The sequence below is a fragment of the Apus apus genome, chromosome 2 (genome assembly GCF_020740795.1).
Source record: "Apus apus isolate bApuApu2 chromosome 2, bApuApu2.pri.cur, whole genome shotgun sequence".
NCBI lineage: Eukaryota > Metazoa > Chordata > Aves > Apodiformes > Apodidae > Apus > Apus apus.
In genome coordinates, this window is record NC_067283.1 from 93,895,961 (window position 1) to 93,919,084 (window position 23,124).

A 23,124-nucleotide genomic window follows, 5' to 3' on the forward strand; every position below is an offset into this window, starting at 1 on the left:
TTAAATAAACATAATCAAACTACATGTATATTGTGACTTGTGTTGCAGTAACTCTCTCCAGGAAGCAACCTGATTCTTTTATTGGCATTTTTTGTCTGCAGTGTCCCAAAGGGTCATGGGGATGAAGCCTGTTAAAAGAGGAGAGTGTTTGAAGACTCTTCCTTTTTATCTGGTACATGATATTTATTTTTTACCTCCTGCACATAGGAGAAAGGGAAACAAGAGGTAAATTTTCTAAAACATATTATTTTTGTGCCTATCATTTTATGAGTTCTGCTTCTCTGTATTTTGACTATTTGTATTTAATCAGATTTTTAGCTGTTTTGCAAAGATCCAGTTTTGTAACCTATAAAACCAAACGGTGCAGAATTCACATATGCAAGGTTATAATTTACAGAGCATCTGAGTCTTAGGGTAGCAATCTGAACAGAATAAAACTTAAAACTTCTTGTCAGATCAGATTAGCTTGTCATAATGTGTCTGATGAAGAGCTCATCCTACAAATAGGAGTCGGCTCTGCCATTTTCTTGTTCGCTTGTGCTGGCATTATCTGATTATCTGCAATTCCTTTGCAGGAGTCTTTGTAAGTCATTCGTGTATTTTGTGAGGGCTCGTTTAGCAAAAACTAAATAATATACTCCATAAATCCCCTTAACCAGGCACACATAAAATGCAATACACACTGCAGTAAGCTGAACATGAACAGATGAGTGATGATGTCATTGTCAACCCCTCTGCTCTGTGAAGCACTCGCTCCCCCCTCAGGTACCTCGCAAACTCTGTGTGACTGTCTTACATATGGACCAAGTGAGGTGCTAGCATGAATCTATAAATTAAATATTAGTAAAGTTTCCTATTTTTTTTCAGATAAAAAATAAATATAATCAGAAGTTATGATATTTTCTTCATGCACCCCAATGAATTGTGTTGCACACATGCTGGGCTGTGTATGTACACACCACTTTGGACACCACTACTTTAGGGTACCAGTTGTGGGGGTTTTTTAACAATGAATAAAGCTACATGTGCAAGAACATTTCAATATGCTCTAATTGTTCTTAAATCATGAGCATAGATAGCCTGCTGAAAAAATGCATTTTACAGTGCATTGGTCAATCTGAAACTAAAAAGAACAGTCTACACACAAAGTTCTAATCCTGGTCTAGCAGAAAAAACTATTGTTCTAAGAAATTGGTTAGCACAGTGCCAGGCCAGAATGAAATAGAAAAACAAAGATGAAACACTACAGACAATTATTAAATTACTTCAGCGGTGTCCAGTTTACCAAGTAAGGCTGCCCAGTGAAGGGGAGTTCGAAACAAGTTATCATAAGATGTCACATTGCAGCCTTCATAGGAGGTCAGGACATCAACAACTGCCACGTTCCCATCAGCAACAGCAAAATGAAGGGGAGTTCGTCCTTCGTAGTCTTGCCAGTTAAGCAGAGATTCTGTAGGTGCAGCTTCCTTTAAAAAAAAATAAATAAAAGGTTAAAAATACTTAAGTTAAAGTGAAAAACTACAGGTTTTTTCTTTTTCAGTCTTGTAATAAGGACATAAACTGTCCTGGTTCAGTAGAAGATAGCTTTTCAAACAAATACTTCTGTTACAGTATAGGCTATTTTCAAGTATTTCTAATGGGTTTTTTTTAATAATTATTGCACTAGACCTGATTTTCAGTACATAATCTGAAGTTTTATCAGTCTGTTGTGCAAGTCTTACAGAGATCTTCAAAAGACTAACTCAGTCTCTTGTAAAAATAACTAGATCTTCTTACTTGATTTTCTAAGTTGAGTGTGACATACATCTCTACACATTTTTCTCCTAGGACACTCTCCTTTCTGCACAAGTTCATCTTATGGTTTTCATTATAATACTTTTCTAGCATTTTAAAACCACATGACTATCAGAGCATTTCTACAGGACTTGTCAAGGTCTGTAGCTGGCAGGACGGAAGTAAGTTAGAGAGCACTTCTAATGAATCCATCTACATGTAATGGCCTTAATTTTGAACAACAACAACAAAATCTTTTAAAGTATCATTATTAGTCATTTGATCCTATAACATCAGCATTAATAGATAAAAGTGACTTTTCATCACATTTTCTTCAAAAACATGCTAAATGACTTTCATATAAGGCCCCTAGCTATATAGTTGCATATTATAGTCATTCCCTCTCTCATAAACCTTTATCTACACAGACTTCTCTTCATTACTTTCTTTCTCAGGCAAAAAAACAACAGAACAGGTAAAAATTAACATAATCTTAGCACCGCAGAGTTCCTGAAATGGCAAATATCATAAAGGTCCACGAATTACAAACTTTACACTTCACTTTCCTGAAAAAAAAGAGGTATCTCAAAAGAAAATAGTAAACAACAAAACAATTGAAACTCAGGATGCAGGACATAAAACATCTACAACAGAAGCAGAATGTAAAAACAAGAGCTTAAATAAACTATAGGGAGTAAGTCTGCTGCTCTATCTCCAGCAATTCAGAACAATTCACTGAAGTCCTGTGAATCCTGTCCAAAAGAGAAAAGGAATGCAGTCCTCAGATTTTTTTTTAACTTCCAGCACCACAGTGGATTTTAAGCGATGGTAACTGGAAAAAAACTAATCCTCCCAAAAATACAGAGCCACACTGTATCTTACAATTTATTTATGAAAGAGGGAGAGATCGTGATTAATGTGCCTTGTTAACAGTCAAATCAAGTTCCTGATACCTTTCTCACTAAACTAATTGCCATTTCTACTTATTGACTTCACTAGGTACACAAATAGGCCATCAAATCAGTAGCACTTGCATTATTTGAAATGCAGTAACTATGATATAGAAAATTAACACCGAACATCAAGAACGATAAATCGAGAAGCAGGAAATTCCAGAGTTATGGTTTCTATCCAAATCTTAATTGACCAAAGTTGTACTTTCTAGATATTCTATTTAATATATTAAAAGATAAATAGATTTACAGTTACATTTAACTGCATTTCCTAAGTGCAATGTGGCTAAATTATTACTGCAGTAGTAGCCTTAACTCTACAATATCCTTATTATTTGTTTCTTACTCTCTTACTTCCTAGAAGTGTCAACTAAACTTCCTAATATTTGATTAATATACGTTTTCTGATGTTCAAGATTTACATACTTCATATACTGTATGTAAATGCTAATTAAGTTGCCTACCACATATCTAAAAAAAATGCATCAGTTTTAGATATCAGTAGTGTTAGCCATGTTTGGTGGAGAAAAAAATTAACATACTTGAAACATATTGTAGCTCATTACTATGTCTAGCTACTAGCACAGTAACAGGTAACCTGTTAAAAAAAAAGAAATTGATAAATCTTTTAATTAAAAATACAATCAAAGTTAACATTGTTACATGTACAAACCCCAATAATCAAAGTATGACTAACACCTGCTTAAATAAGTGTTCAAAAGTATTTATATGAACCATTACAGTGAAAAGTGAAGTATTTTGTTCTTTCCTGGGTTTAATAATTCTCAATAAAAAGCTGGTAATATGGTTAATTTCTCTCTATTCAAAGACCTCAGCAGAGGGAGTAGAGTCCACTGCAAAAACTCAGAAGTGATCTTTATGAGAGCCACTTTTAAGAACGACTAAAAATTAATGATGATATGCACAGAACTTATTACTGAAACTCTAACTCCACTAGAGGAAAACCTGTTTCAACAAAATGGACAAACAAGAAACCAATTTTTTTTCACTTTACCCATAATTTATTGATGTAATCTGGAAAGTTAATTTTCAAGCCTTCTAAAAGCACAGCATCTTAAATATATCACTCCTAAGACTCCTGGTTCAAAGTCACTGATGTTCCTCAGAACACACTCCCATAATTGAAAGTGTTAGTTTTGCAAAATGGTAAAGAATGTTTTAATGACAAAGCCACTATTTATATTCTAGTGTAAAAGTACTCATGTGTTTTGAAATGTTTGGCCACTTGAACTAAAATGTTTTAGGCCTCTTTCTACCCACATTCTAGAGTAGAATTTCTTTGGATTTTAAGTGGCTTTGGTGTAAAACTCGCTATAGTTAAACTGTCATATTATATTAATGTTTTACACATTTTTCTGCAGCAATTAGAATAACTGAATTATAGGCAATAATGAAAAGTGTTCTATAAATAAGTATCATGTCTCTTACCATGAAGAACAAATAAAGAGATACAAAATAGACAGAGAGTACTAAGCAGTTGCTTCCATCATATTAATGGAACCTTATTCTGTCCTTTTCTCCTTAAATCTTCCCAACGTTTTTCATGTAACCAAGCACTGCTGAATCTGGAAAGGTGGAAAAGGAAGTTGACCATGAAGGATCTCCAGATTACAGTTTCTCTCTATGTCACATGTTTACTTTCTAAATATGCCATGAGTTTCATTTTTTGCTGTATTTCATGGATTTCAGTATTATATATAACCAATTAGTGCATAACTGTCACCTCTGCAAATCCAACCTACTTCTTCAGCACTCAGTTGAGCTCTTTTCATTACTGCTTATTTTGACAATCCCAATGGGCTAAGTACTATACAGGCATCAAACAGAAAGCTGACCCTTAATTTTATTAATTTATAAACAGGGGACAACAAATGGACACATCCAGATGGGAGAGCACTGAAAAACAACAGTGTTGCTGCTAACCAAAAGCTTAGCTTTTGTCAAGTTTTTCTGAAACAGCACTTGAAAATTCTGAAAACACTAGAGAGAAATAATTTTCTGGGGAATTCTTCCAGAGTGTCCAAGATAACACGAGAGAAACAACAGCAGAGTTGTTTCTCATAACTTAAGTCAGCAGGCAAAAGGCTGCCAATGCAGATTTTCCAGCAGTAGATACCAATATCTGACTGCTAGCTGAGCAACAGCACATACCTTAGAGCTTATAGCACTCTCACCTGAAAGCAGAGACAAGTGGTTTGTGTTGGAGGTGATTAAAAGAATGGTGAGGCAACAGTGGCACAGACTCACAGCCCTTTTGCACTGCTATCACTCCAAGACAATATTCCTTTGAACTCAGAAATGCAATTATGTAAGTGAAGACACAAGATGACAGAAAGTTTAACTGTATGGGTACTTACGTTAGAAATATCATGCAGAAAGAATGTGAAAAACTATGTTAATCTGGATGTGAAGACCTACAGAGGAATGAGAATCAAAGGTCATGCTTGAACAATTGATCTAGAACTGGGTAATATGGCAAAAAGTAGTTAAGAAAGGAGGAGAAGATGGTGAGCTCTGCTAGATAGATGTCTATCAGGATAAGAAAGAAAAACACTTCCGTTTGGAGAGAAGACAAGACCTTATTAAAGGATCAAACCCACAACCAACAAAAAGAGGTATTTATACTAAACAACTGATTTATTACCCAGTAGCAATGTTTCTGTATCACCAACTTTTACAGCTTATTTTTTACAGCATATTAAAGCTTAGCTACTTTTTCATTTAAACTTATTGTCTTAATCCATCAATAAGCCTACAATATTCTCTGGAATATAAACAATTTAATCAATGCATGAAAAAGCCTAGATGGAATCAGAAACACACACTTTTAACTGTCAGAATAAAATAAAATTAAGAAGCAAATAACAACACACACACACACAAAAAAACCCCCAACAAAACAAAAGTACACTAAAAAATCTGGACATAATCATGATTCTGTACTACCTGAAGAGAAGCTTTGAGAACACCTTCAGCAAGGAGATATGTCTTTTTGACCTTTTGTAATCCATCTGGCTGGGATGGAGTTAATTCTCCTCAGAGTACCACTTACAGTGCTGGGCTTTGTATTTGTGATTAGAACTGTTGGTAACACACCAATGTTTTGGCTGTTACTGATCAGTGCTTGCACAGCATCAAGGATTTCTCTCTTTCATGCCCTGCCCCATCCCATTCCCCCAATTAAGTGGGCTGGGGGTGGGCAAGAGACTGGAAGGGGACACAGCTGGGACAGCTGACCCTATCTGACCCAAGCAATATTCCACATCATATAATGTCATGCTCAGGGAAAGAAGGAGGGCAGGAGGACATTCATGGCTACACGTCTGTCTTTCCAAGCAACAATTAACCATGCTGAAGCTCTTTTCCACTTTCCTAGGAGTGGCTAAAATCTGCCTGCTGGTGCCAAGTATAGAATAAATCCTCTTTTTGCATGCAATTTTTTGCATTTCCATACTAAACAGCCATTAACTTAATGCAAAAGTCTTCTTGCTTTCCCCCTGTTTTCTCCCAGTCTCACAAGAGGGGAGTGAGTGAGTGGCTGTACAGGCGTTAGGTTGTTGGCTGGAGCCAACCCACCACAACTTTTAAAAACATCTAACTTAACTATGTAACATTTGAAAAAGTCTGTATTTGAATACAGAATCCTTACTTACGTTTCAGCACGTTTATTTCTCTAGTATGATGGAAAAGTAGATGGTATACACAAACTAAAACTTTGTGACAAAATTTTGTTTGTGACAAATTATATGACAACTGAGTTAAAAAAACATCTTGAATAAATAGGAGCAATACAGAAGTAAAATCACATTATTTTAACACTGGAAACTTCTCAAAAACTATTTTTACAGTTAAAAAAAGTATTCATAACTGTGAGATTATCAATGTGATTTGGAGAAAAGCAAAGCAAAGTTTCAGATGTTCTCAACTTACAAGCTAATCAGGCAAAGAGTCACAGAAGTCATTTTAGTTAGCTTACAACCAATATGTTTCCAGTTCTCAAAGACCACTGAAAGACTTACAGAGAGAGAGATTGTTGTAATATGAGAGAAAAATTAAGTTGAGACTTCTGTATCTTTGCATGTTAGTGAAGTTCAGAGATTCCCGTAGAATAAAAATCAAGGTAAAAATCCAGTTGAGTGTATGATTTCATTGTACTCATTATAACTGTCAATGTAGAAAATGAAACTGAAATACTGTAGAAAGAGAAAATACACCACCAAGGAAAATATTAAACCTGTACAGAAAAATATTTGGAAAGTCTCTCAATAAACTGCTCATGGGTTGACTGATGCTTGATCAAATACTTCCCAAAATTTGGACTTGAAAGACCAAATTCAATTAGGTAAAAAGAAAGAAATTTTCAATAATGAAGACACAAAACAAAGAAATCAGTGTGCAAGATGTAACTGAGATGAGTAATATGACTGGCCATTTTACCTAGGAGAATTTACAACCTTCTCCTCCCTCTCTTCCTCCCCAGATTAGTAACTATGTGTTACACACATCCTAATTAAGAGAATACCCATTGCCCATGAGTTAGAGCAAACATATTCACCCACATAACTCAGAAGAACCCCCTTCCAAGACAGCAAAAATATTTAAGATTATTTCTTATTAAATTCTGGATATTAGGAAAAGCAAATAATTTCATTCTCAAGCAGTCAGTAGACTAAAATGAAAAATTTCAAGAGAACAAAACATATTTGTATCAGAGTAAAGTAATAAATACAGAAAGCCTATTATATATCTTAGACTTTCTTACCAGAATACATTTCACTGTGTGAATTGCACTAGGATCCTTGTTGTTAGCTGCCCAGTGAAGTGGGATCTTTCCTTCAATATCAGGGATTCCAATATTTGAATCATGTTTTATGAGAAGTTTCACATGCTCTGGGTTATTGTAGTAGGCACTCCAATGCAATGCAGTTTGCTGGAAAACAATATTCACAACTTTGAAAAATGAATAGAAGATGAAAATTAACAGCTGGTTAGAATCTGAAATATGTTTAAACTTTATTTTCATGGAACGAAAGAGATCACATAGTCCAAATCTTCTGCTCAAAGCAGGGTCAACTAGAATAGGTTGATCAGGACATTTTTCATTCAGATTATGACTTATCTCCACAGATGGAGACTCCACAACCTCTCTGGACAACCTGTTCTAGTGTTTTATCTCCCTCAGAGTGAAAACAGGATTTTCTCAAGTTTAAACAGAATTTATTCTATTTCAGCTTGTGTCCACTGCCTCTTGCCTGCTCACTGGAGACTGCTCAGAAGAGGTTGGTTCCATCTTCTTTACTGCCTCCCATCATACACATCGGTAAAAATCACCCCTGAACTGTCTCTTTCTCAGGCTAAACATCTGCAGGTCTCTCAGGCTCTTCTTCATGTCAGATGCTTCAATCTGTTAATCATCTTTGTGGCTTTCCACTGGACTTGCTCCAATATGTCTATGCCCTTACTGTACTGCAGAACCTAGAAGCAGACAAAGCATTCCATCTGTGGTGCCACCAGCGCTGAGCAGAGGGGAGGGACCACAGGTAAACCCAGTTTAAACAATGAGGAAATGAGCAATCTTTTGTTATGCTTTGATAAAGAGGACTGAGAGAAAATGGAGCACGTGTACCTAGGGTGGGTGACAATTCAAAATCACTGGAAAACAGGCTTTAAACAAAACAGAACCAGAGGCCAATCAATCTAGGTAAGAGTAGATACCTGTCTTTGTTACTGGGGCTAAGTTAATTAGATCTTGGCTAGACCATCTTCCATGAGACCCACACTGAGAAGCCATTATGATTGGAATAAAAGTGTTTCTGGTAGACAGTTAATTTGTTCAGATAAGGATTTCTTGAGCTATGGAAGGAGAATACTGTCCAGGCTACTTACTTAGCCAACAGAACAATGTCATTAAGATGCAGCAATTTCAGACCAGGAGAAAATATTAGCTTGGTATTAAGCAATCATGTTCAGGTTAGAATGATGATCTGAAGCAGGCCTCAGCACTAGAGGTTCACCATAAAACAACTGCAATAATGAGTTTTGTTCCTCTTAAATTTGGAAATGTCTTGGAATAACACAAATTGATGGAGAAGCATATAAGAGGATTACTCTCCACTAAAGGAAGGTGGCACTGAATATTGACACTGAACTTGGTTTCAACTGAAGCAAAGGTTTATACTTTCTTAATCACTCAGAATTTTGAGGTTGAATATTACTGAATCTAATGCCCACTGACCCATAGCAGTCCAATATAACATCAAAAGACAATCCATGCTTCTATGGCCAATTCCTCTCTGTCCATGGCTTTTTACAGGCATTGGTGATGTTCACAATAACATAAGCAAAACAAAATCTGAGGTTTTTTTAAACAGTAAAACATTGGCATATTAACAAGTATTTTATTTATCAGACACAGCTCTCCCAACTGCCAAGTATCAGAGGGTTGTAAGAGACAGAATTAATTTTATTTCCCATCTCTCTTCTTCCCTCAGCCCTGCAAAACATGACACATCACTTAGACTTTAAAATGGAAAGAAGTAACTACTGTGGGACCTTTGTGCATAAGTGTACAAAACCCTGGATGAACATCCTTGAACAGTGAGATAGAATGTATGATGAGTTCAGTATCATACCCTTAATGTCTCTCTAAAGGAGGATAGCAAAAAGGAGCCTACTTTCTGTTTGTTACTTTAAGCTGCTAGTTTAGTACCATGGTAACGTAAATTGATAGCACAATTTTTTTGTTTACTTGGTAGTTCCCTGAAAAAGAGCTCATTCTAAGACATAACTGAAGGGGCTGTAAGGATACCACATGGAACAATATACAGCCTAGCACCATAAATCATGTCCAAACCATCACAGTCTGTCAGGGTTTGAACTGAAAAAACTCCTAGCAGTAGAAATTTGTAGTAAGTTACCAAATGCTATTTCTTGAGTGGAGCTGAGCAGTATCCCTAGAAACTGACAGTTGCAATGAAAGCAAAAACTTCAGATTATCACGAGGCAGATGCAGTCTTGCTTTATTGGCTTCTCTCACCTACAACCTGCTTTTCAGTCAGTTGCCTACATGGAAGCAGATGTGAAAAACAGTTGTTCTCTCTCATGTTCAGGAATTATATTTGGCAATCTTAATGTGCACACTTGCAGTAAAAGAAACGAGTAAGCTATGTGTCCAACAGGGTCAAACTTGTTGAACTCTTGTCCCTGAGACTGTCATCAACCTGAATTCCATCTTTGCTACTGTGACTACTCGTCTCACAAACTGTAATAAAAGTGCTCTATATTTTGTGGGAAATCTGGCAATGCCTTCATGCTGCCTTGGAAATCTGCTAAATAGCAGGCTACGTTCCTAAAAGTTCTGGCTGGTTTCCATATACCTTTGTTAATTAATTAACATGGTCAGGAAGTCAGCATGACCTCTCCAGAATCACTGCTGTAATTATAGCCAGGGTTTCCATGATACATGTTAGAATATCCTGGAAGGCAAACAGCTGATTGCTAGAGCACAGGCTGGTTCAACTCCATTGTCTGGAGGGGGCACAAAATTAATTTGTTGGAAACTGGGCTTGCAGCTGTCTTATCCTGCTTCCTAGAGGATAAAATCAGACAAGGATTTTGGAGTTTAAGCTATAACACCACTATACAGTTCAGTCCCCTCCTCTTACTGTGTCCTCTTGTGGCAGAATAAAACCCACTACATGAGATATGGAAGGATGATTTCCACTAAGACCGGCCTTGCCAAGCTGATCCAAATACACTTGATCAGGGCACTGACATTTGAATCAGCAGCAGATTAGTGCCTGGTGGGGAGAGATTTTGCACCAGCTCCAAGATCACGTACAAACTGTAGGAAAGAGACTTCTCTGCTCAATGCTTAAAAAAGCCTCCACCACCAGCAGCAGTTCCAGTTGTGATTGATACCATGCCTACCTTGCCAATAGTAGTTAAAAAATTGCTTTGTGGTCTTCTTTTTGCTATCTCAATTCACAGTATCTCACATTTTGTTACGACATTATTGAGGAAAAAATTTGCCTTAGGGAACACTCATATCTCTGGATTCTTTGGAAGAGTATGTATGAAGAGTATTAGTGAATCAGTTGTTTAAGAACTGTTCCACTTCTAAGTTCCATCATCTCTTCTGGCTGGTCATTGTAATGATAGTCCTTTTTGACAAACAGCAGTTGATTATTTGCTGAGGCTCTTAGAAGTCAGTGCACTTCTGAAGCAGGCTAGTAATTGCATTGATGTGGAAGCGTATGACTTGACTTTGCAAAGAGACATGAGACAACTCATGACAATATATGCACTATATGATATACTTGGAAAGTCCTCATGAGATTTCCTGACCTTTGAAGCAACTGTTGTCACTACAGATGCAAAAAACTAGTCTGAAGGACTTTATTCTAAGAAGGTAGTAACATAAAGCTCTGGAGACGTTAAGATTACATTTTGTCCTGAAGAAGTCTGCAATTTCACAAAGTAAACGTACATCTGACTAATGGATGCTTTGCTTGAAATGAAAGTCTCATGCCAGAATGTCAATCAGCTTCATCATCACATCCTCCTCACTAAGTGATACACTCATGGAAGCAACAGTTCATGTGCATTGACACCATTTTAGGATGATGACAATAGTAATAATCAACTTGATACTTTTTATTGTCCCTGCTAGAAAATCTTGACAAATGGCATCATATTCTCTCCCTGGCAAAAACATGCTGTATGACTCGAGTCAAAATTGTTCATTTTTACTTAAAGAAATAACGAAAAAAAGGACAGTTGACTGGACAGATACAGTCTTTGGATACTTTTACCCTTGGATTATCCTTGTGGATAGAACTGAATGATTGGAAGTGAAGGAGAAAAGTTACACTAGTAAAAAAGGAGGAGGTGGTGGTTTGAAGGTGTTGTTCTAATTTTTGTCTCTGTTTCTCACTATCCAAAACTGTTTTAATTGGCAACAAATGAAACTCATTTTAAGTTGAGTCTGTTTTGCCCATGACAGTAACTGGTGAGCAATCTTCCCATATTTATCTCAACCCTTTTTCAACCTGTTTTATGCATCTGTCCCCTTGTGGAAGGGGAGTGAGAGAGTTGCGGAGTGGGCTTTGGTTGCTGGCCAAAGCAAACCCACCACAAGTTTCTACATAGTCTCACCTATGGACAGCTGTGTCACCACCATTTTAGTGGCCCCAACACAAGGTAATATTGATCACCCAACGCTAGGAAGGATGTGAAGTATATCACTGCATTTGCATTCAGCTTAGGACCAAAGGAATTTTTTTTTTTTTTCCCCAAATTCACTGTTGGTATTGACAAATACTTTGAAAGCCTTTTGCACAAAGTCTTCTAGTGACACTTACCACTAAATTATTCTAAATGTAGGGGTTTTCCAAGGAAGAAAAGCAAGGTCAGCATATTGTGTCCAGATTCTAACAAGGAACACTGTTATAGAAAGACATAGACCTTAAACCTAGTGTCTTCTGAATTCCCCGTTACTCCATGTACTCTCAACAAGAATGTAACTTAATTAATTGGGAAGAACTTTTACATTATCAACAGGAAAATATATTTCTAAAGGTAATCATTATAACATCAGCGTTGGCCACTGTTTTGACAACAGAGAAAGTTTGTTATGACTGCAGTAATTTTTCACACCCAACTGTTTGACGTAACACCAATTTCTAAAGATGCTACAAGTATTGTCTTAAAGTAAGCAGTATTTTTACCTTGTTTCTGTCCTGTGTATCCACTTCTCCAGGTGCCATGTATTTTAGCAACAAAGCTAAACATTTGGGGCTTTTGTGACGTGTGGTTAGATGCAATGGTGTCATGTCCTCTAAGTCCTTCTGCATCCAGTTCCCTCTACGAGCCAGTAAAAGTTTCATGAAGCGGTAATTTCCCTGAGTAAGGAAAAAATACCAGAAATTTATTCCAGTTTATCAAACCAAATGAAGATACTGTTTAGATATATTTACTGTTGTAAACAGTTGTCTATAAAACCCCCACCAAAACAGCTCTATGCTTTGAAATTACCTAATAAGGATTTTTTGTTTAAAAACATTAACTCTTGATCTTGCAGGCTTTTTTGTTACTTGGTATTAGATATGTATCTTCCATTCGAGGACTGTATAAGACAGGGTTCAGTAACACTGAATATTCTGCAATATTGTCAGAGTTTCTTACCATTTTAACCTCAATGAACATCACGTAACAACTGAAATAAGACCATTACATGCTGGTTTCATCAAAGCAGATAGTTACCAGATGAGGAATAAAACTAAATTTGAAGAAATGTTACAATTTTCAAAATGAAAGTAAGAAAAATAACAGGGAATGATCCAGACAGATAAAACGTACAAGACAGATAACAAATATACAGAAAAGGGATAGTTTATTACATTTTTTATTTGAAACTCGATGTGAGTTTTGATCTAATATATTCCTGATAAATGGAAACTTAACACTCTGGACTTAGTAGGTTTTCAAAAGAAATCATTTGACTAAGGAAAACAGTCTGGCTTTATCTCTCAAAACACTGAAGAAGCCAGTAAAAAATTAAAGATATAACCATGCAATCATGAAAAAGCTGTAGTGATTGAAGGTAAAGCCAGCCTCAAATTGCTCCAAGCCCATTGCTTGAAGGTTATTCTCCATGTAACACAGATGCTATATATGACATTTTGATGTTTCCACTTGACTTCAATACCAAGTTTATTGGACTTTTGAAGCACTTTCAGCAGTTAAGTTTCAGTCAGGGATCAGTAACAGTTGGAGCAATAACTCATTAAAGCAAAACATATGGATCTAGCTTGTGTGATTATGTTTTAAACATCCCTGTTCTTTCCTTACTCTAAATTCTAACCTTTCCTAAAGGGAAAGGAGTGTGCTGCCTCCCAGCTTTGCTCACTGTCTTCCACTGTTTCCCAATATATTACTTTTTGCAAATTTTATATATTGACAACTTAAGAAAAAGTATAAATTACCCATAAATATAATTAAAATAGAAAATTCAGAAGAGAGGAAAAATTGTACTAATTTCTCCCACTCTGGGAAAAGCTGCAGCATTTGATGAGGCTTTATTAGACAATGTACACAGGAAAGGTGACACTCAAATCAATAAAAGTCATGTATTGGAATCTTCTGCTTGGGGAAGTACCCAAACATTAACATATTTCAGCCTTCTACAATTATTTTATAAATCCTGCACATTAACCTACCCCCTTTAAGCTGTCTTTGGAAAAACAATTAAAAAAAAGACAGCCATGTAGATGAGTGCAAGCGGTGCTAATGAATGGGGGCACTTCTGTATATCATAAGACTCAGAACTGTGAATCATTTTGTCAGCAGAAGGGTAGGGTTGAGACAGGCCAAAGGATTCCAGAGGCCCCCACAGTATCCAGTGCCAGGAGATAAAAATATTCTAGTTTCCTTTTCCATAGCAGCCACAAAAGTTGGAAGGGCAATTTTTACATATGTTACTGTTCTGCTCTTTGTCTAATAAAAATGGAATAGTTGAGCTTTACGTAGGCAGAATGGTTTTTGCCAAGGAGCCCTAAAACAAAAGAATGTGCTTATTTTTTCCTGCTCCTCTTTTATTTTAAAATACAAAAAAGGGACAGAAAATAATGAGTGAGCTCAGACAAAATAACTCTTCCTGTGTCTACAGTTCATTGTCACTGGTCCGTGCTCTTCAGTGAAAGCCTACAAGAAAAGTCTGTCAAAAACCTTACCACATGCCTGCCTGAAAATTCAAACTCTTGCCAGAGACAGCATGGCTACTGTACTCCTCAAGAGCATTCACAGCGAGTAGTGGGTGATTAATTCTTTGTATTCTGCTGGGTGTCAGGGGAATCATAACCTTAAGATTTTGCCCCTTTAATACACAGACACACATCGAGTCATACTGTGAAGTACAGAGACAGAATAGCACAATCTCTGCACCGCTATTAATCCAAACAGAACACACTCGAATTCATGATAAATCTGGGAATCAGTTAGGGATGAGAAAACTCCTCATTATTGCCATTATATTTCACAAATAAAGATAAGAATTTGCAAAACTTGTTACAAAAGAAAAAAATAGCAAAAAAATCACAGCATATCATGCTATGGTTGGGAATTACACCAGGGGAAGACAACATGAAGTAACTTGAGAGAATATTAGTCTCGGAATAAATCCTTTTCTCCATCATAGACAATAATGCATTTGGCTTGTTTTCAGTTTTCTTGCTCAATGTGCATGTATACACATAAAAGAAATAAAAAAATCTTGTTGATATATCCTTATTGGAAGATTTACAAGCATACTGTGCTTTTTTAATAAATTCAGCTGAAGAGTCAAACTTAAAATAATACATAAAACTAAGGAAACATGCATTATTATTAGAATTTCTTTCCCTTTACTGTATTTTGTTTTTGCTGTTACACATTTTACACCAATTACAACTATATTATTCTGTTGTATGTTTAACCACCAACAAAGCCCCCTCATTAGGAAATGAATCAGACATAAATGCCCTCATTCTGAAAGACAGAAGATTCTGTTTCTTCCAAATGATTTAAGATTTTTTTTAAAAACACCACCACAGAAAACACCTGTATGTACATTACTTATTTGTAATTATCTTATTCATGCTCCTACTTCTGACTGCTGCTGTTTTCTTTAGTAATATCATGAATGCTCTTGCGTTCCTTTCACTTGTTAGAAACTAACACCATCCCTACTAAAGACAAAGGAAAAATGACCTTCAGCTGATTACTACTTAAGTTTGTAAATATGTGATGTATCAACATGACGTGAAAATAGATTTAATTTAGGTCTTACTAGGTGGAGGGGGGAAAAGTATTCTTAATCTGAAAAACAATTACAAGCCAAATTCCTTAATTTTTATAAAATTCTTGTGTATAACAAGTCTTTAAGCTAGCTAGTTTTTACTCATAGAAAATGCACTTGATTGGCCTAAAGATTCCTGGGCATCATGAAGTGCTTTGGATCAGTCAGTTGTCTCTTAACATTTATAATGTCTCTGAAATTCTTCTGTTACTGTGAAATCATTATGATCAAACAGGATTAAACAATGTTACAGAAACCTTAGTTCCTGGTAACCAAAATTTACTGTTACAATGATGATTCTTAAAATCCCTTTATATTCTATTAGAATGATTTTTACCTGAAAGACTCTACTTTCTATGCAAACTACAGCACAGTTTCACAGGACAGCTGACAAGCAGCTTCAGCACAACTGGAAGAAATACTTCTGCTATTTCAAAATTTCAGCCCCATATACTAACTGCAATAGATAATAGCACATTTTTTGGTAGACATATAGTACAATAAGCAATCATTGTTCTGCCATCAAGTAAAGTTCTGCAAAAAGTTCTGGCCTCCAAGCTTAACTGCTAAGCAGTGAGAAAAACTTTCCTTTCTTGAAGGTTTCAATAGAGAAAAACCGATGGGAGAAACATCTTAGTCAAAATCTGTGATTTTGCCAGAATTCAGATTGTCCCTGAAAACGTTATCCCCAAAGCTGCAAATTCACTCAGAAGAATTGTCTAGTATTTTCAATATGACTCTTGCCAGGAAAAGGTTTCAGCAGAAAATTGCCAGTAGTCTCTTTTCCAGGCCTACAAGATAATGTGTTTATTTCTTCATCCACCTAAAGCATCTTTTTCAACCTGTTTTCTCTCTCTGGCCTGTTGAGGAGGGAGACTGAGAGAACAGCTGGGTGGGCCTTCAGCAACCAGCCAAGGTCAATCTGCCCCCAAATGGTCACCTAAATGAAAGACTGAAAAAACGAGCTTGGTACAGATGACAGTGTTGTTATAATTCTAATTGTAGGTTGATCCTGAAACTACTGATGGTTCTATTACCGATGCGCTAAAAACATTAGCCTCACACTTCACATTATGTCACTCTATACAGCCTGGCACAGCCCTGCTCTAAGGGCTATAAGAAAGGCAGAACGGAGGATTTGGGAAACTACTCTTCCATGAACAGAACATCACAAAATTAATATAGCTGAATTAATTGCAAAATTAAAACAGGTCTGTTTATCTAATACTATAGAACTGTAGCACTAGCAGTGATTCTACTTTTGTCATCTTTAATCTAATTTTCCTTTTAAGTTCATAAATAACATTTAATAAAGTACAAATAGGTTTATAGCAACATCCTGAGAGCAAGAAACCAAATTGTATCATAACTTATACCTATATATTCACTCACATACACTGGTCCATTAGTTTAGTTCCAGTTTGGGGGACAACAAGAGCTGGAAAGGTGCACGAGTACTGTGTAGAGTTCTGGGCCCCTCACTTCAAGAAGGCTATTGAGGTGCTGGAGCCAGTCCAGAGGAGAGCAACAAGGCTGGTGAAGGGACCAAAGGGCAAGTCTTACAGGGATAGGTTGAGGGAGCTGGGGTTGTTTAGCCTGGAGGAGACTCAAGGAGGACCTTATCACTCTCTTCAACTACCTGAAGGGAGGCTGTAGTCAGGTGGGGGTCAGGCTCTTCTCCCAGGGAACTAGCAACAAGAAAAGAGGGCATGGCCTCAAGCTGCTCCAGAGAAGGTTTAGGTTGGATATTAGGAAGCACTTTCTCACGGAGAGGCTGATCAGACATTGGAAAGGACTTCCCAGGGAAGTGGTGGATGCGCCGTCCCTGGATGTGTTCGAGGGAAGTCTGGATGTGGCACTTAGTGCCCTGGTCTAGCTGATGTGGTGGTGTCAGGTCATAGGCTGGACTTGATGATCTTAAAGGTCTTTTCCAGCCTTGGTGATTCTGTGATTCTATGATAACAGGCTACTGATCTGCTTTTCCAGAGAAGCACATTTTGCCCAAAGGTACTTGCTTTTATTCTAAGGTTTAAAAAAAAAAAAAAAAAAGTGAAATAGATTGCTATGATTTTTTAACATTCAGATTAGATATTAAACCCTTTAAGCCCAGGACTCCTTAAAAGTATTCAGGATTTACATTATGTTTAATCATTGCTCATGTCTGAAACACAGTATTATCTATAGTTTAACAGTGACAAAAGTTTCTAAAGTCAGTATAAATCTATACGTTGATAAATAATAAATTGAATTGTGCACTCATTCGCTAGGGTAGAATATGAACAACATGTAAGTAGTTTAGATTTTACCTTAAAACCCGAGCAGAACATGGCAGTTGCCTTGCACTACATTAGAACACTTTGGCAATAGATTAACACAGATGCTACACTGAAGTTGAGAACAGCTCTTTGCTGTCAGATGCTTTCAAGAGGCAGTGAAAGTCAAAAAGCTTGAACTCTTAATTGCTAATAAGCCTTTAAAAGATAAACATACTTATGAGCTTCCCCTTTTAAAATAAAAATGGCAACTGAATTTAACCAGGTTATGCTCAGAGTAGAAACTGCTGTCTCTGACCTACTCAGTCTTACAGAAGATAATCTTACTACATACACAAACACATATACTCTCTCTTTCCAGTGAGTAAATGCTGAAGAGAGGATGCTTCCTCCCCTGATCAACTTGGTCACAAATTTTGAAAACCCAAGAATTTTAATAACTTGGGGAAGAAAAAGGGCTATGCACATGGTTTCTTTAGAGGTTGTTTCATCTATTAGTATCCCTTGGAGAAGCACGCTCTCAGAACATCAGAAACACCTTAGGATGACATAGAGTATATGAAAGACCTTCTGCCACCAGCACCTGCCAGTTTTAGTAACTTTTCAGGGAACAAACTCTAAGCACTTACAAACACAGAAGCTGTGACTATCATACTTCTAATTATACATATATATATATATAGGAATGGAATATTGTTCTAAAAGCAAATGAAATCTGTGCATCAAAAGGAACATTTTGATATGCCTATATTATCAGCTAACTGCCAGAAATCTGACAAGAATTGTTGAAAACTTATTAAAAGAGACTAGCAAGTAGATATAATAATTCAATTGCAAATAAGAATTATGTAGAGTTTAAATTAACAACACTTGTGTTTTGAAAAATCAGCTATGCATGAAATAGGGAAACGTCTTGATTTTGAATACAAAGAAACTGAATTAGTATTGCTATAAGCCCTGGAAGAGCCACCCTTCAAATGTCCATGACTGCTCTGTTTCTACAGTCCTTGAATATCAGCAATTAATTTTTTTTTAACAGTTCCTGACAAAAATAAAATAAAATAAGTATAGCTACTTAGAACCTCAATTTCTAGTTAAAATGAGTAAAGTCACTATCAAAATAGCAGGCTGACTCTCTGGTTATCCCATGCTGTATTACCATACAGGGTCAACACACACAATACTCTTATTTGAGCAGAGAAGCTCACAAAGAAGTTTATGTAAAATGTTTAATATGTTTAAATGTTAATATATTACATTATGCCTTAAATTTCAATTGCTATATCAAGAATACACAAAATTAGAATCACAGACAAGGTCCTGGTAACTTTTTCCCTCCCCCCTGCCATAATAAAATATTATTTTGATATGTAAACTATGAATAGGGAAGGAAACTGTATGTCATCCATAAACCTTAACAGTTGGATTAATGATTCATCACTAAAACATAGCAGGCTCAAAATTATAGTTACTGTTGAATGAAACCACACAAAAAGAGAAGGTGAATACGTAAAATTATTTTATAAATTTCAAGTCAGGTTATCATACTTATCACTCTGATTGCAAAGTCAAACAGAACAAATACACTGAAGTGTTTCTATTAAATTTAACAGTTATAAGGACACCCTCAATCCTTTCAAATACTTCCTTCAACCTTTGGGACATACACTTCATATGCTGGGCAAGAATTAGACACTGAAGATAATAATGCTTAGCTCATTTTTTCTGCATGCTGTCTACTCACCATGATAGTCTACCCTAACTACATTACAACATCAGCAGAGGTCTAGAGAAACTACTCCTTCCTGTTCTCTGCACTCCCCAGTCAGCTGGCAAACAAAGATGTTGCAGAGTAACCAAAACCAAAATGAATGGAAATAGCCTCTCCCTGAACTGAGATATAAAATATGATAATGTAAACTTCATTAATTATAGGCAGTTAAACCAGTATTTCTTCTAGGTCTGGAATGACTTCAATCACAGCTGGTCCAGTTTAATTTAAGAAAACTTTAATTCACGTGAAGTCTTAATCTAAGCAAAAACAATCAATTAACTCCTTGATCAAAAATGTAACTTATTTTTTCAAAGTAAGTAAAAGAAAATCTTTAGGTATCTTTAGTTTTCTTGTTTTAGACATAACCCTTAACAGAACTACAGCTTTAAAAAAAAAAAATTCTGTAAGCTTTTTATTACCTCTGCGTGGACAAGGATGATGCCTTGACTTGTCTCTAACAAACTACTGGTGGATTTAAATGTGATGTTCTGCTAATCCTTTCAAGTCAACCGTGGCAAAAACATCACTGATTTTGACACTGAGTTTAATCTCACAAAGTACCCTTTTAGCAACTTTGTTAGCCCCATCCTAGACTCATAAGTAAAAACACTCAACTGGAGAGAACCCCTCAGACAGCTGAACAGAAACTTCATTTACCAGTTTCCAAGCTGAAGATGTTCATCCATCTGGCAAAGCATCTTATGCAAAACATCAGCCAAGAACACCAGTACAACTTGAGGCCAGTTCTGACCATCAGACATTTTGACTGAAAGCAAGGCGCTGTCTGAACTTGGAGCACTTCTCCCTAAAGCCTCTTGCAAGATTGGCTTCAATATCTTGGTTTCCATAGGAATAGACAGAGCTATCAACTGGCACACAGTCAGAGAGTACAACAGGGAAGATAACTGACCAGGGCTGTAAAAGCCAAGGTAAAACTGTTTTCCAACATAAGCTGAAGGAAAAGAGGTGAAGGAAAAGAGGTGTTTGCATCTTACAGCCTTTGACCTCATTTATCCATGGTCTGTACACAGTGTGTCTGTGTCATGTTCCCAGCTTTTCAGCTCTAAATTTTATGGTCTACCTATAGAAACTAGTGGCTTTCATGCAGAAAACACTTCAAGGATGAAAATGTAATTAGCATTCTCATTTCCAGTTGATCTCTTCTACTGTTACTGAACTTGTTTTCCTGTAGTGTTCTTTTGAAGTCATTCAGGCAGAAGTGCCCACAACACACAGTCCTCTGGGGGTTTACAAGAAAACCTGAGACACACCATCCACATTTACAGCATCACTGCCCACCCCTTCCTAAGGAATCAAAGACCAAGCTTTCAAGAAATATTGTATTTCAAAAAATATTGTGATTTTAAAGATTTAGCAGCAAGTACTGAAGCCCTCCTCCCCAAAATACAACTGCTAGAAAATATTTACTGTATTACTTTTCTTCTTCTTAATGGCTTTATGTTGAACAGTCTTGAACTAAGAGTAATATTAAGACACTAAGAAAATATATACCCCTAAAACATGTCTTTCTTTTAAAGACTGGTATTTTCATATATTCGCTTTCTTCCTGAATCCTAGTAAAATTTGTATTTATGTCCACATGTATAATGTTCTTCCTATTTTTAGTAATTATCAGTATACCTCATATAACTGATATTTTTCAGATGTCCAAGTCTCTTATTGCTTAGTTATGCATATATTACCTAATGCCTCCTAGATTTCCCACCTCTTTTCGAGAAACATAAGACAAGTTAAGATGGTTGCTCAAAAGCATTTTAGCAAGATAAAAAAAAAATAATTAAAAAATCCTCCATAATCTGCTTACCCACAGAAATGTTTAAATTGTATAAGCTCCTCCTTTAAAGAGGACAAACCTACATTTAGACAGACTTCCTATAATTTTCCATTCTTCTAGATATGTTTCTGTATTATGTCCAGATTTCTATTTAAAATCTAATAAAAATGTTATGAAGAACTGTATTACCCATGATAGATTTCTACCTAGAAAACAAGTTTTCAGTAACAGCTACAAGCCCAGTCAAAGTTCTCACTTTTTTATCACAATTTTGGGCAGTACTGTTTCATTCTGGAAGCAAACTAATTCTCATTGCTACTCAGCATTTTTCTGACCAGTACTATGTCACTACTGCCTTTTATTTCTTAACTGCACCCCTCTAAAAGCTTGTACATGCGATGTTCTTGAAGACTCCTGGAAGAGCCAATGCTTGCAAAATGAAAACTTTTCATATATACTTACTGTTGAGCTTATCTTCCTATAAGCTGTTGTTATTATTCTAGCTGCTGTTTTATTTGAAAGTAAATCCATCTCTTTTAATTGATTTATGTATATTTCAAACATTTTATGTCCTTTAACAAAAGATTGTGTGAAACAATTACAAAACTATACACCAAATTCTATTTTATGTGAAATGTTCTCCAGCCACAGAACTATTACAGATGTAGACAGACAACCCATAATGAAAATAACCTGCAGTAAAGGTAGGCTACTTTATATAATTAAATTCTTTATAGCTTCTATAGACACTACAGTGATGCTTGAGATCTAAAATGAAATCAGAATCTACTTAAGAGTACTGGTAAATAAGTCCAAGCTTTAGTAAGCTACTCAAACTATACCCTGGCAGTAATAAAAGCACTAGATTTATTTCTCTGTTCAGACTATAGGCAGTTAAGATAACAATTCAAGCTTGATGTTTCTTAAAGTCTTTCCAAATATATAACATGCTAACAGAACTCTGAAAACACATGTCCTATGTATGTGTATATATGTTTACATTTAAATGTCCCCATCAGAAGGCTCAACATATGCAGGTTATATTCTTAACAGAAATCACTTAATATTTCAGTAGAAATGACTCCTCATTAATAAAAATTGGCAGCATTCTTCATTAATTCCTCATTCTTCATAAATAAAAATTGTGTAACAGAAAAGATTTTCAACCTATTGTATAAAGAGACCAACCATTATAATTGCAATAGTTAAAATAAACTAAATGTGCATTTTATGAAATGCTGACATAAGCTGTCACTTTCGGGAAACAACAGAAATTGCTTATATAGTTCATAAATATCCATTTTGACTTGAGTGTGATTCACTTCATTCTCTTTTATCAACAATTTAACCATTTAAAGACAAAAAGGGAAACAAAGATTAGTGCTCCCAGAGTTTGTGGCTGGCCATAAGATCTGAAGTTATTTTTTAAATACCTTGTATAGCAATAGCCTTGCATGCTGAAGACATCCTATCTAGTGTACTATTGATTCAAATGACAAGTCTGAGCATCAGATTAAAGATGTGTCAGACACCTGATAGAAGATTCCCAGAGAACTGAGCAAAAAGGTGCCCTCTTTCAAAACCATCTATTGCTGCTACTGCATTTATTGAGGTATATGTGGGGACATTTAACAAAAACTCATTCCCTTAAAATTAGAATAACATTTATGATTAGTGAAAACAAATACCTTCACTTTTTA

At 36.0% G+C, this 23,124-nt stretch overlaps 1 protein-coding gene across 5 annotated transcripts in view; it reads right to left on the reverse strand.

Moving 5' to 3' along the window:
- The window catches only part of INVS (inversin), an 84,793-nt gene that overhangs the window by 32,639 nt on the left and 29,030 nt on the right, over positions 1–23,124 (reverse strand). For 2 of the 5 annotated variants that reach the window (XM_051609358.1, XM_051609359.1), the window contains 3 exons: positions 12,476–12,649; positions 7,510–7,677; positions 1,286–1,466 (listed from right to left, as the gene is read on the reverse strand). In XM_051609358.1, the coding sequence (XP_051465318.1) occupies positions 1,286–1,466; positions 7,510–7,677; positions 12,476–12,649 (523 nt within the window). Of the gene's footprint in view, positions 1–1,285; positions 1,467–3,268; positions 3,287–4,175; positions 4,313–5,104; positions 5,162–7,509; positions 7,678–12,475; positions 12,650–23,124 lie in introns of those variants that run through there. The other 3 variants (XM_051609361.1, XM_051609362.1, XM_051609360.1) reach the window with 3 other exon arrangements.